Source organism: Haemaphysalis longicornis, unplaced genomic scaffold (genome assembly GCF_048455015.1).
Source record: "Haemaphysalis longicornis isolate Haplotype H1 unplaced genomic scaffold, Haemaphysalis longicornis Haplotype H1 scaffold_10, whole genome shotgun sequence".
Lineage (NCBI taxonomy): Eukaryota > Metazoa > Arthropoda > Arachnida > Ixodida > Ixodidae > Haemaphysalis > Haemaphysalis longicornis.
In genome coordinates this window covers 148,876,737-148,888,670 of record NW_027526204.1, presented here as the reverse complement: position 1 = coordinate 148,888,670, position 11,934 = coordinate 148,876,737, and the positions used below count along the sequence as shown (strand labels likewise).

At 44.8% G+C, this 11,934-nt stretch overlaps 1 protein-coding gene across 1 annotated transcript in view; it reads right to left on the bottom strand.

Annotated features, from left to right (window-relative positions):
- Positions 1-10,107: 10,107 nt before the first annotated feature.
- Positions 10,108-11,934, bottom strand: part of LOC144159606 (uncharacterized) — a 4,060-nt gene continuing 2,233 nt past the window's right edge. The window contains exon 2 of the mRNA XM_077691194.1: positions 10,108-11,934. This exon is cut by the window's right edge and continues 546 nt beyond it. Coding sequence (XP_077547320.1) covers positions 11,293-11,934 — 642 coding nt within the window. The 3' untranslated portion in view covers positions 10,108-11,292.

Sequence of the window (11,934 nt, the reverse complement as noted above, 5' to 3'; positions counted from 1 at the left end):
CCCAATCCCAGTGCTAAAGTGTGCTTCGACTGCGGCGTTAACAACCCGACCGAGGGGCACGACTGTAAGGTCAACTGCAGGATCTGCGGGGGGCCACACCCAACAGGCGATCGCGACTGCAAGCAGAGGCAAGCTGCTATTTCGAGTTTTTCGTGCCATACGCACTTCTTACATGGTCTCGGCAATTTTGACAAAAACTGTATGTTTAAGCATTTGTTGTTTGCGTGGCCCGACTCTTGAACTTTTCTATGGTTGCTTGGTGGCTTGTCTTTAGTTTGCTGTTAATGTCGATTCTTTTGTGGCTGTTTCGTGGGTTAGCTTTACTTTCATGCTAAAAGTGATTTGCATTAACAATAAAATCACTTAATCGCAAAAATGCAAACGTGGGATTTTGTCGCTGCATTCTATTTCAGCCTGTTTACAGCAGTTTCTACTCGTAATCGGCGTGGCGGTACGACTGAGCTGTGTCTTTGTTTCAATTTGACATGTATATTGGTTATTCAGTCGCCCTGCAAATAAGTGCACCAAACTTCCTACAAAAGAGACCTTGGAATAATAGATGAAGCAGGTTTCATTACAACGTTTATCCCCTCAACTGGAAGAACGAAACTAGAGCTAAGGCTCATCCTCTTTAGCAAAATTACAGAACAGACCTATAGAAAAAACGATATAAGGCAACAGGCGACGGCGGCAACAGTCTAGTTCTGACTGCGCCACGGGACGTCCAGAAGCTTCGAATGCTTGGATAACATTTAGGGTGCCTGCAAACGTTCCGTGAATGTACCACCGTTGAATGCGTTATGTCTGATGCTTAACTAGGAATTACGGCTGCTGTGGTGGCTGCTGTGTATGTTGGGCGCCCGGAAACTCGCGCATGCGTGCTCACAAATACGCTTCATCAGTCATGTGCTGGACACCTGTTAATAGCGAGAAAGAGGCAAAGCTAGCCTCTTGAGTCATTTCACGGAGTCCAAGATTCCAACCTGGTCATAGTACCAAGAAAAAACACCATTTGTATTGAGTGAAACGATGAGATGAGTAGGAAATTCGACACTGACGTTAGGAGCCACAAACACGGTGGTTTTTTCTAGCACACTTGCATCAAGGGTAGTTGTAGCACGGTATGCACTTCTTGCACTGCTTTTGAAATATAATTTTAAGCGCGTATAGCAAGCTTTCTTTATATTCCCAGTTTTATTTTATGCCTCAAAAAAGAAGAATCTTGCACTGCGTAAAAAAAAAGGTGAAACTCCTCATGTGGAGCGATTTCAACCCTTCACATCGGGACATCTGCGGAGCTCATGTGGGTCGTATCAGTACTCGTGAGCCGTCGACAGAGAGCGCCAGCACAGGCTGCACATTTACTGCATTGTATAAAAGGCGCTCGGATATACCGATAAGCCTTGCTGTGTTCACAATCTCATGATAGGAAATCTTTTCTCGTCACGTCGAGTGATTTCGACGTCGCAGGGAATTTGACATTCATTTGACCGCAACTGCACCGTACCCTTGGCAAGGCTTCACGGGACTCACCGGGCTGAGCTGTGCCGACAGCCGCGTTCGCTAACAGCTTAGTAAAGCTTAGTGCATCCGCTGCCTGCTTAGTGTATCCGCTCTCCGCAGCTGGGTCGCCGATGGCCGGTGTGTCTTCTCTGGGCGTTGGGCTGGAGGTAGAGGCTTTTAGCCGTCGTCGGCATGCGGCACCTGACCACGTCGCGGATATCTCCCGGCGGGCTGCTTCACTGGAGGGGTTTCGGAATCCCAAGCGCGCGATGACTGAGAAAGTCGGAGACTTAGGAAGATAAAGGCCGGAAGCGAGTCCACAACCGCAGAGAAAGGCAGGGTTCGGGCGTATAGTTAATAATTACAGCTAAATAAAAGTGTTACCAAGTGAAACCAAGAGTTAACGCGGCTAAATTAAGCTTTCGATGTGAATATGCAGGGTTAGCGGAAATACGCCTCCGACATTTTTTATTCGAGCGTTTTAAGAGTGAATGTGTTGAGAAAACCGTTTGTGAATGGTGCCCGCATTTAAAAATAGCAAGAAAAGGCCAAGCGCTCGTGCACGCGTGCCTCGAGCGCACGTTTATCAAGCTAAGCAAACCCACTTAGGGCGGTTTGCCAATATTTGCCAAAAAAAACTCCAGCTGTTGCCGCGTCCCTCCTGCGCATGTTCGTCAAGCCAGTCATACCCACTTAGGGATATTGGTGAATATTGGCCCCACAAACACCTGCAGCGTTTGCCGTATTGTGGGAACACTTTCTCGGAACGAGAAAGACACGTCATATAGTACGGTTCTCATTCGTTCGTCCTCACGTCGTCGTGCGTATGCGCTCTGCACCGCAGAAAACCTGCCACTTGAATATCGAAGCTGCTCTAGGTGATGGTTGACCCCGCATGGCCCACCCGTGGATAGTTCACAAGGTTGACGAAGAGGCCGCCCTTCGAGAGCATCGGCGTGGAAAGCATCCGCTAGAGACGATAAGTCGCGCTGCAGTGTGGCGTACGAAATCGTCGACCGTAACAAGGGGCTCACTCCGGCCTTCTTCAACATACGTTCATCGCAATGCCATGCCACCTACGCCAACCACAACACCACAACGATATTAAACTCAACTTTGTGTCCGTGAATGGTCACCTACAACAGCCTCGCCGTTCAAGTCTTGTACAACGCATCCTTTAGTAACTTTTGTTATTACCAGCTAACGTTACCAGTAGCATTGTAACAAATGAGGTGTACGACAAGCATAAATCTTAATGCACTGTTGCGGTTTGCATGACGTTATTGTAAAGAAACTATAGTACTGCTTCATTAAAGTACTATTGCTACTGCTATTTATTGTTATGGTGGTATTTACAGCTTTGAGATGCAAACGTTTCTCCTAGTAAAGAAACAGGGGTATTGGAACAGTACAGCAGTAAAAGTAACCTTTAATGAAGTTGGCCGGTTACCTTCTGCAATCACAAAGCCAAAATTTTGCTTTACTAGTTTCGCTTTTTCTTCCGGGAGAATTCGTAAAGAATCAAGTGCATCTTCTAAGTAGGTTTTGAAATAAGAGAAACAAGGTCCAGTATTAAATGCAGATGCTTAAATTACTTTCCTGTTTTTAAATGAACTATTGCAGAGTTTTTTCAATAATTTTTTTCCGAAGAAAAGTATTCAACAAAAGTTTAGTGCAGGTGATTGTAAAGCCGTAGGGCACGTTTCCGGTGTGTTTAGATTGGGCAAACACGAGTCCTGGAGTCTCGGGCTGATTTATGCGCTAGTATGGACATGCGCTAAGGCAAACAGAACCTTTGTGCTGGGGGCTACACTGCCCTAATTGCTTCGAACTAAAGTTTGTCGCGAGAAATTGCACCCGAAAACCATGTGCACGTTGTATTGTGGCTGGTTTCTGCGATAGAGATTACCCGCAATTCCAAACTTACTCTCGAGCAGCAAACTTGCAGACGTCACGCCCACTTGATTGCTCAACTTTAAAAATTGCCTCGGGCCGCAGGAAACACGAAAGGTCACTGAGAGCTTGTTTCAATTTCTATTTCGGTGCTCACACTAGCGCTAGTATTCGCGTATGAGCGAGGAAAAGAGAGAGGGAGAGCCAGAGTAAGAGGGATCGTGGGCGTGCCTTAGTGTGTGTGTGTGGTTACCTGTATGTGAGAGAAAGGAAGAGAGAGCGAGGGAGAAAGAAAGAGAGAGGAAAACGCGCTGAAATAATTGAAAACTCGTACTACTAGTCATCATCATCACCATCATCACCAGTCTATCTACGCCCACTGCAGGGCAAAGGCCTATCCTATTATTCTCCAATCATCCCAGTCCTGTGCTAACTGCGACCAAGTCATCCCCGCAAACTTCTTGAACTCATCTGCCCATCTAACTTTCTGCCGCCCCCTGCCCCGCTTGCCTTCTCTAGTGATCCACTGTGTTACCACTAATGACAAACGGTTACCTTGCCTTCCCATTACAATGCGTACAATGTAATGCGGACTACTAGCAATAAAAATTAAAAACTTGTACATCCGACTGGATAAAGCCATAATGCGGCTGTGGGTGTGTCACGATTGAAAGCGTTTTGCGCTACCAAGACATTCCGATGAACCGCGAAATACGGATGATTCGATGAAAGTGCGGGTTCTTGGTCGGTAATCTTCTGCGTCTGAAAAAACCTGAACCTCGCAGGTATATTCGCAATAGAAATACAGGACCGGATCACGCAAAGAAACTTCCCGTTTAGACCACCGCATGAAATTTTAAGCGAAGCTTGTAATGCCTCACTGATGGCGATGTTGCCCCGAAATGCGCTACACAAAACCCCACTTTCTCTGACCATGATTCTCTGACCGTAGGTTAAGCGAAAGATGCCTGGAAGGCGATCCTTTCTCTAATCGAAAGTAAATGTCTTAAAGTCCACAGTCAACGTCCAGAATCCAAAGTGTTGGGCCCGACAGGCGCTGCAGGAAAGCCAACTTCCACAATGAGTTTCCCCAATGGCACATAGAGCACCTCAAGATAAAAACGCTTCTCGTGGTCAGAATAGAACCTGTGTCCCTCGCGTTAGGAAGTCGTAGCATAATCGATTGCCCCCTTCTGACACTGTAGGAACAGTTTGAATTTTGGACTTTGACTCAGGTTGCATTGGAGAATTCTTCGCGGTTTAATCATCTGTCTATTAACAGGCGGACTTTCATATTTTAGGTCCGGAGAACATTAGGGGCCGGCCTTGTCACCGCAGCTCGTTCGCTGTCACAATGTCTAGCCACTGCCGGAATCAGGCGACCCAGAGATGACAGATCCCGCGGCGTTAGGGCGTAACGGACCTAAACAGAGGCTCCGAAAAACAAGCGGTTTATATAGTTTTAATGTTTCGACACTATTGAACTGCTCGCGCTTGTCATACATCTCCCCGTTGTTTATCACAAAAAAAAGAGAAACTGCAAGTACCTCTGAGGAAAAATTTGTGTATATAACCGGCAGCGCCCGCTCCCCTCCCCCCCCCCCCCCCCCCACCCATTTATTTAGGAATGCCCGTTGGGCTAATTTTTACTATAGTCAGGGAAAGAAGTGGTGGCCATAAACGGCGCGTTACAAACTGCGCAGTAAGGCGCCGGCAAGTGCAAGATGAAAGCAAACAGAAATCCCGCTCACAGTGACCGGGGGCGCGCGAGCACTGCGAAGGCAGGAATTATGAATTGTATTGAACAAACCTCCAATCAATTCATCCAGAGAGGAGTAGGGCAGGGAGTCTATGAGCGTGAGCGGTGGTAGCTGTTAACGGATCACGGCGCCACAGCCCATTATGGCAAACGACTGCTCTGCAGTTCTGACAACTTTCCCGTCGAGTGGAACAGCTTTAATTTTTTTTGCCCACTGCCACCCGCACGTAAGGCGTTTCGTTTCTATCTACAGGCCTCCTCACATATTAATAAATGTCGCGGTGTGCTGATTCCACACGGTTTCTCATGTAACACTTAAAGGTTCTATTTTAACACAAAAATATGCTAACGTCTTTCCCCGTGTTTTTCTTGGCATTTTTAACTCGGGCCTTTCAGTAATACGCCTACGCTTTGAGAGAATGATTGTGAATAATTGTGGGGTTTAAAGTGCCGAAGCTGCACTTGGGGTATGAGGTGCGCCGTAATGGAGGGCTTTAGGTTATTTGGCAAGCTGTGGATCTTTAACAGGTGTCGAAATTTCGGCACAAAGGCGTTTTTGCTTTTAGCCCCCATCACAGAAGCAGCCCCCACGGCGAGGATTCAACCCGCGTCTTTGGACTCGTGTGTGTCCAGTTCTCTTCTTTCTTGTCCGTGTGCCGCTGCCACTTCAGTGGATTTCATTCCTTGGTCTCAGCAGCAAAGGGCCCTAGCCATTGAGCTACTGCGGATGGAAGCGCTTAGAGAGTAATTTCATGGACGTGTAAAATGAAGGGAGTTTCTAATAACCAAGCCTATCAGCTGTAAATACACTGCAAGCATGAACACTGCGTTCAGCTAAGGCGTCCTCTCTGAGGGGGCAGTTATCGGCTGGACATTTTCATTAGCTTACTCCTATTTGATTGGGATGGCAGCCAGTGAGGCGTGCGAAGTCTGTGAAACACCAGAGACCATACGACATGTCCTCTGCGATTGTCCACGGTTTTCAACCGAACACAGCCAGCTCTCTGCGACTTTAGGAAAGTTAGACTCTCGGCGCCCGTTCTCTGAGGAGACAATCCTAAGCCACTGGCCTTCTCCGTCGTCTGCGGACAACGCGACAAAAGCGCTCCTGTGTTTCCTCAAAACTACGGAATTGCACAAAAGACTGTAGGGCAAGACTACTCTCTACGAACTGTCTGAACTTTAGACAATGTCTATAGTGTCCTACCGCTGGGCACACCACTCCACGCTCTGTCCGTACCTTTCCCCTTCTTTTTCTGTTTTCCTCTTTTTCCTCATTGTTCCCCTTTCCCCCGTGCAGGATAGCATACTAGCCCGTAGCCTGGTTAATATTCCTGCCTTTCCTTTACTTTTTCTCTCTCTCTCTCTCTCAGTTATTACCCTTATCGACATTTCCGCCCACATATTTGCACTCGTTCCTTGGGGTTGCACAGCAAAAACAAAAGAAAATCGGAGTTGTACACGGAACAATTGTATCTTTAAACTTTGATTAAACTTTTTGCTTACAGTCATTCGGAGAGATAAGTGCTGTTGCCCGTGGCAATAGCGACTGCGAAGGGCGAAAACGCCCTCGGCACTTCCACCACAATGTGACCTTCTTTATATTAATTCACTTTGTTGGCTTCCTCGGAACCATTTTTTTCTGTCACTTTATTTGACGCGTTTAGCGAAGCTGTCTCTTAATTGAAGCTTTGCTTTCGCCGACTTGAGTGATATCTCAATAGCTGGAACTCCGACTCAAAACCAAGTGCCTTGCAGGAGAAATATCATCTTAGTCGAGAAGACATTGCAGAAAAAGTTGAAGAAGGTTTTTTGTTTTTTTTTTTATGCTGAAAAAGAGCACACAGCGGCATATTTTCTCACAACAACGCTAATAGCTGATAGTGTAAAACGATTTTTCTGCACTACGGGGCCGTCGAAAGAACGAAATACATGTTTCCAAAATTAACAAGACGAGACCATATTCTCGACCAGATTTAGGGGAAATACCCAAGGTGGAGCAAGTTTCTGTGAAGTAAATGTGCCCACGCGTGGTTCCGCGTTATTCACTTCCGCTGCAAACCAAGACATCTAAGAAGGTAATAATAAATTTTATTTACCTAATTCCTTTTTATGGGATTAGAGAAATCCGATGCCTGTATCAAGACATTTTTTCTCATCTTCTGTGCTTCGTTCTGTGCCGAGTTATCACAGAGACATGCTGTTCCTGACCTCGTGACACAACCTGATGTGCGTAGTAACCATACGTAATAGCAGGCGTTCAAAGACCTGCGCGCTAACGTACAACCGATTATACTTTTGTTATCTTCAAATATATACCCTCACGTCCCCGCAACTGTGGGGCTTCGAATAAAAGGTGCGCATTCAATCTGTACGTGTTAATGTTCTTTGCGGGAAAAGTTGGAGCTTTATTACATGCGTTTTTACATGTTATCCAAAATTTATAAGCAACTTCCGCCGCATAATCTTAATTATAGAAACCGTTGTCTCTAATATCGGGGAAGTATTATTTCTTAATTATCCATTTTAATAGAGTGATGAGGGGTTATAATACTTCTATGGAACGGTACAGCGTTGCTTAAAGGGCTGGTGTAATTTCCCTCACTGAGGTGATAAGGAGGTTGCGCGCTTGCATATTTTTTTTTTCAGACAAAATGTGCTGCATTGCCTGAGACGGGTAGCACATATTTATTCTTTATCCCTACCTCCATTTTTATATGCAAGTGCCGGACGATAAGTGTCCGTCCGTTAATAAAAAGTGTCTCTAAAAAGGCAGAGGCTGTAAGCTTTGTGAGGCTTCACTGGGGGAAAAGGGAACTAAGAATATTGGAAACCAGAAATCGCCAAGAACTGACCAGTCAAAACTTAATGAAGGCACAATCGTTCCTGAGTAGGAAAGCGATTTCATTTAATTACCGAAAAGATAGATCAATGAAACATTTGAATTGGGCACAGCGAATAGGTGACTTGTTTTATATGCGGCATAACTTATCTGGGCCAGTATATATCAGCGCTTGAGCTCCGTCTGAAACAACTTCGTTGGGATGTTTCGATGAAGACGAGTAATGATTTACAAGAGTAAACTTTTCGGATCGTATGCTTTATGATTTGTAAGCAAGCCTAACGAAGAGAAAGAAACGATTGAGTTAGAAATCGGCGCAGCACCTGAGAATTTTTTTCTTTCGTAATGGTCGTTTGCACAGGACTACTGAGTTCACATCAATGATTTGCATCTGCTAGAGAAGACGCCTATATCGCTCATATGACGGGATAGCTCTTACCAAGGTGTTCATCGCATCGAAAGCATTATTCGCCATAAATGAGTAAATAAGTGTTGTATTTCATCAAAATTCATTGTAGAGGAATGCATAAAATAGCCTGCTTAGAACACTGACGCTGGTTACAAATGCGCTTTCATTGCTGTTCCACTGGTCCTGAATACAGAGAATATCGGAGGAGCTCCAGCGGCTCGAAAAGCTTGAACTTCTAGTTCAAAAAATCAGCAACCGAATCAAACAGTGCATTTGAAAAATTTGTACACTCTGTGCACTCATTGTGCACCCTGTGTTGACATTTGATGCTAATTATGCCACAACACAGAATGATCACCACAACCAACATATATTTAACTGTTCGGGGACTAGCCTGGGACTTTATTACTTTAAAGTTAGAAATATTTGTACTGAACTACAAAAATTACTTATACTAGGTTTTTCTTTTCGTTTATAAGGCACAGAGAACACCTCTAACGTCTTCGGCAGCTTCCATTAGGCTATCGGTAAATACAAAATTTCTGGGCATGTTTGAAGAGACTGAGTTTTATTTCTACAGAGAAAACGGTGATAACAACGGCGCATTTCTTACTTTTAACGACCACGTAGTGCGGGAAAATCCCCACTACAACTGAAGCTACGAATGTTGTTGCGAGAAAAATTACCTATCGCTCTTATTTGCTCAATACGAAAAGAAAAAAACCAAAACTTTTTCGGCATTTTCTGCGATGTCTTGCGGACTTGAACAAACTTCCTTTTCAGTCGGCACGCCATTTGGTGAGATGTCCGTGAATTCGGCAAAGACAAAGCTCAAACTTATGGTCGACTTCGCCGGAAACGTCCAATGAACCGACAGAGAGAAAAGATTTTGACGTAGCCAGCAAAGTGATTTATGATAACGCCGGTCTCAATGCGGTGCCGGCAGGCCTTTCCCCGCCCCGGAGTCGCTATTGCTACGAGTGGCAGCACTTATCGCTTCGTACGGCTGAGAATAAAACGTTTAGTCAAAGTGAAACCATATAAATGCACACCACTCCACTTTTTTTCCTAATAAAGAAGTTTATTATCTCTCTCTCCGATTTAAATTCTGGGCAATTTTACAGCAAGACCGAAGTAGACCGTAAATACCTGCGCGAGCGTACCTTGACACCGAAAAACTGTAAATGTCTACCCATTGGTGCCTGTTTGCAAGGACACCTTAAGTTAGCCTAAATTAACCTAAAAGTATCCGCAGGAGCAGAATAACTGCGCACGGAAATTTCTGATTGTCTCGCAGGGCCCTTCAAACATCGAGGTTGATATAGCTCATAAATGTTATGCCCGTCAATGTCTGCAATGCAATTTCAGAGTTGGGACAAACAATACCTCATGGAAAAAAACGAGATCTGAGGCCAAACTTGGTGTTTCGCGCTTTCCTCAATATGAGTTAGCTCCTTTTAAAAGTAAACACTGCAGGATCTCTGGATATTACCGTTTGTGTTCAGTATGCACAGTCATGCACAAATGAAATGCGAAAACGAAAATATGATCCAGAACGCGCAAAATTAAAAAAATGTGTTTCGTGGAGCTCCTGTAATGGCGCACTATTTGTACATTTAAAAAGCTGCGTTTTCCAATTTTGTTAGAGTAATTAACCGATGCGTCAATTACACTTGCATGAACCGAAATTGCGCTATTTGTGTGTTCTGGTTTATATTTTTCTGTTCGCATTTCGTTTCCTATGACCGTCGGTACTTTATCCATGCATCTTCAGTGAGTGCACTTACATAAGTACGCATTTTATATAAGTATTTTATACCTGTTTGGGTGAATGACGCCCCTCCAGTGTCGCAGTGGTTGGTCGCTGTTGTAACTTATGCAATCGCTACTTGCGTTGTCATTATTGCTGAGTGCAATATATTACCCATCATTAAGAAGTGATGCGTGTTTTGTGGTTATTCATTATTTAAGATAATACTATGGTCTATGCTCTATGCGTGATTCTAAATTAAATGCATACCACTTTCCGTTTGAATTCTCCAACGACGGTTGGAGTTGGCAGTGCGATGGAATTTACACATGCAGTCATCTTAAATATATCGTAACTTCCTTTACAAATAGTGACTTTTTGAACCAATACATGTTTTCAATAAGTAAAGCGCTGCATAAGGAACGGCTACAAAATGTGTGTCTGAAGCTTATTATATCTTTAACCTTGAGCGGGGCCAATCGCGCTGCAGCTCCCCACGTCACACTGCAGGGGAACGAAGGGTGACACGGAACATCCTAAGACTGACGCAATACGGAAATGTTTTCACCTCAAGCATATTATTCGCACCAAAATTTGCCATAATTTATTTTTTTCTGATTTGTATTGCTCTTGAACACCGTGTGCTCATCTTAGTTTATGATAAAAGAATGGCGTAACACCCTTTGATTAGGATTAATAACTTACGAAATAACCTTGCGCCTTTTTTTCCTTCTTTATCATGTGCTATGATCCGTGTTTTGCTCTGAGTACTATATCGTTGACTTTAACATCTTGACCAATCATAGTTTACTCGATGTCTAAGCACTACGAAACATTTTATTACGATACAGCATCGGACGCCCTACGGATACACATTTCGTTTTCGTTGAGGGAATTCTTCATACCACTTAACTTTTCGCCTCTTTACGCCAAAAAAGCACGTAATCGCAGACTAAAGACACAAATAGGTAACGCATTTTTATTAGAAGACCGTACTAAAATAAAACCCTGTAATTCTACGTACCTTAAGACAATGGCAACAACATTAGACGAAAATTTCTCTTTATCGAAAAACCTGTCGTTTCAGCACGTTGGCGTACATGTGAACCGTTTTACAAAGACATTCAGTGACATTGCTAACCACAAAGTCGCGGCAATTCTCCCATGTAGATCAGAAATGCCAACTTTCCGTCTCGAGCGTAGCCAGACGCCTTGATATCTTTGATGGGAATCGAGAAGGAATGTTGGAATCCAAAGTATGACGCCCTCTCAGGTAATGGGAGCACCTTCTTCATGCAGCGGCCAATTTTCTTGGGATCATCAGGGTCTATCACCGACACGAGGTCCACGTTCCAGGCTGGCCTTGCCGTCTCCAAAGTCGTACCGACTTTCACAAAGACTTCTAGTGACACTAGCGGCCCCTTACATAGCCCTACAGCGACCTGGAAATAGGTATCTCGTCTGTGCCATTTGGTCACAAGGCCGTAAATCTTCCCCTTTGTGTAAATGGCCTTGTATATGTCATCTGTGTTCGTCACAAGCACTCGATACGCCGGGCTCTGCTCTCTTGCATCACCCCAGGGGGGCGACATATCAAGGGCGATGTCAATGCTCGGCTCGTACGACGCCGATAAGGGCTCGCATTGAAGGACGTGTCTCTCCTGTCGGGGCTGGGCCGTTTCGTGGAGCCGCTGCAAATAGGCGCGCGTCTCGTAGGTTATCAGTTCCAACTTCCGAAGGATGTGCTTCTTTTCCAGTTTCCAGGGCATCTGTGCGGA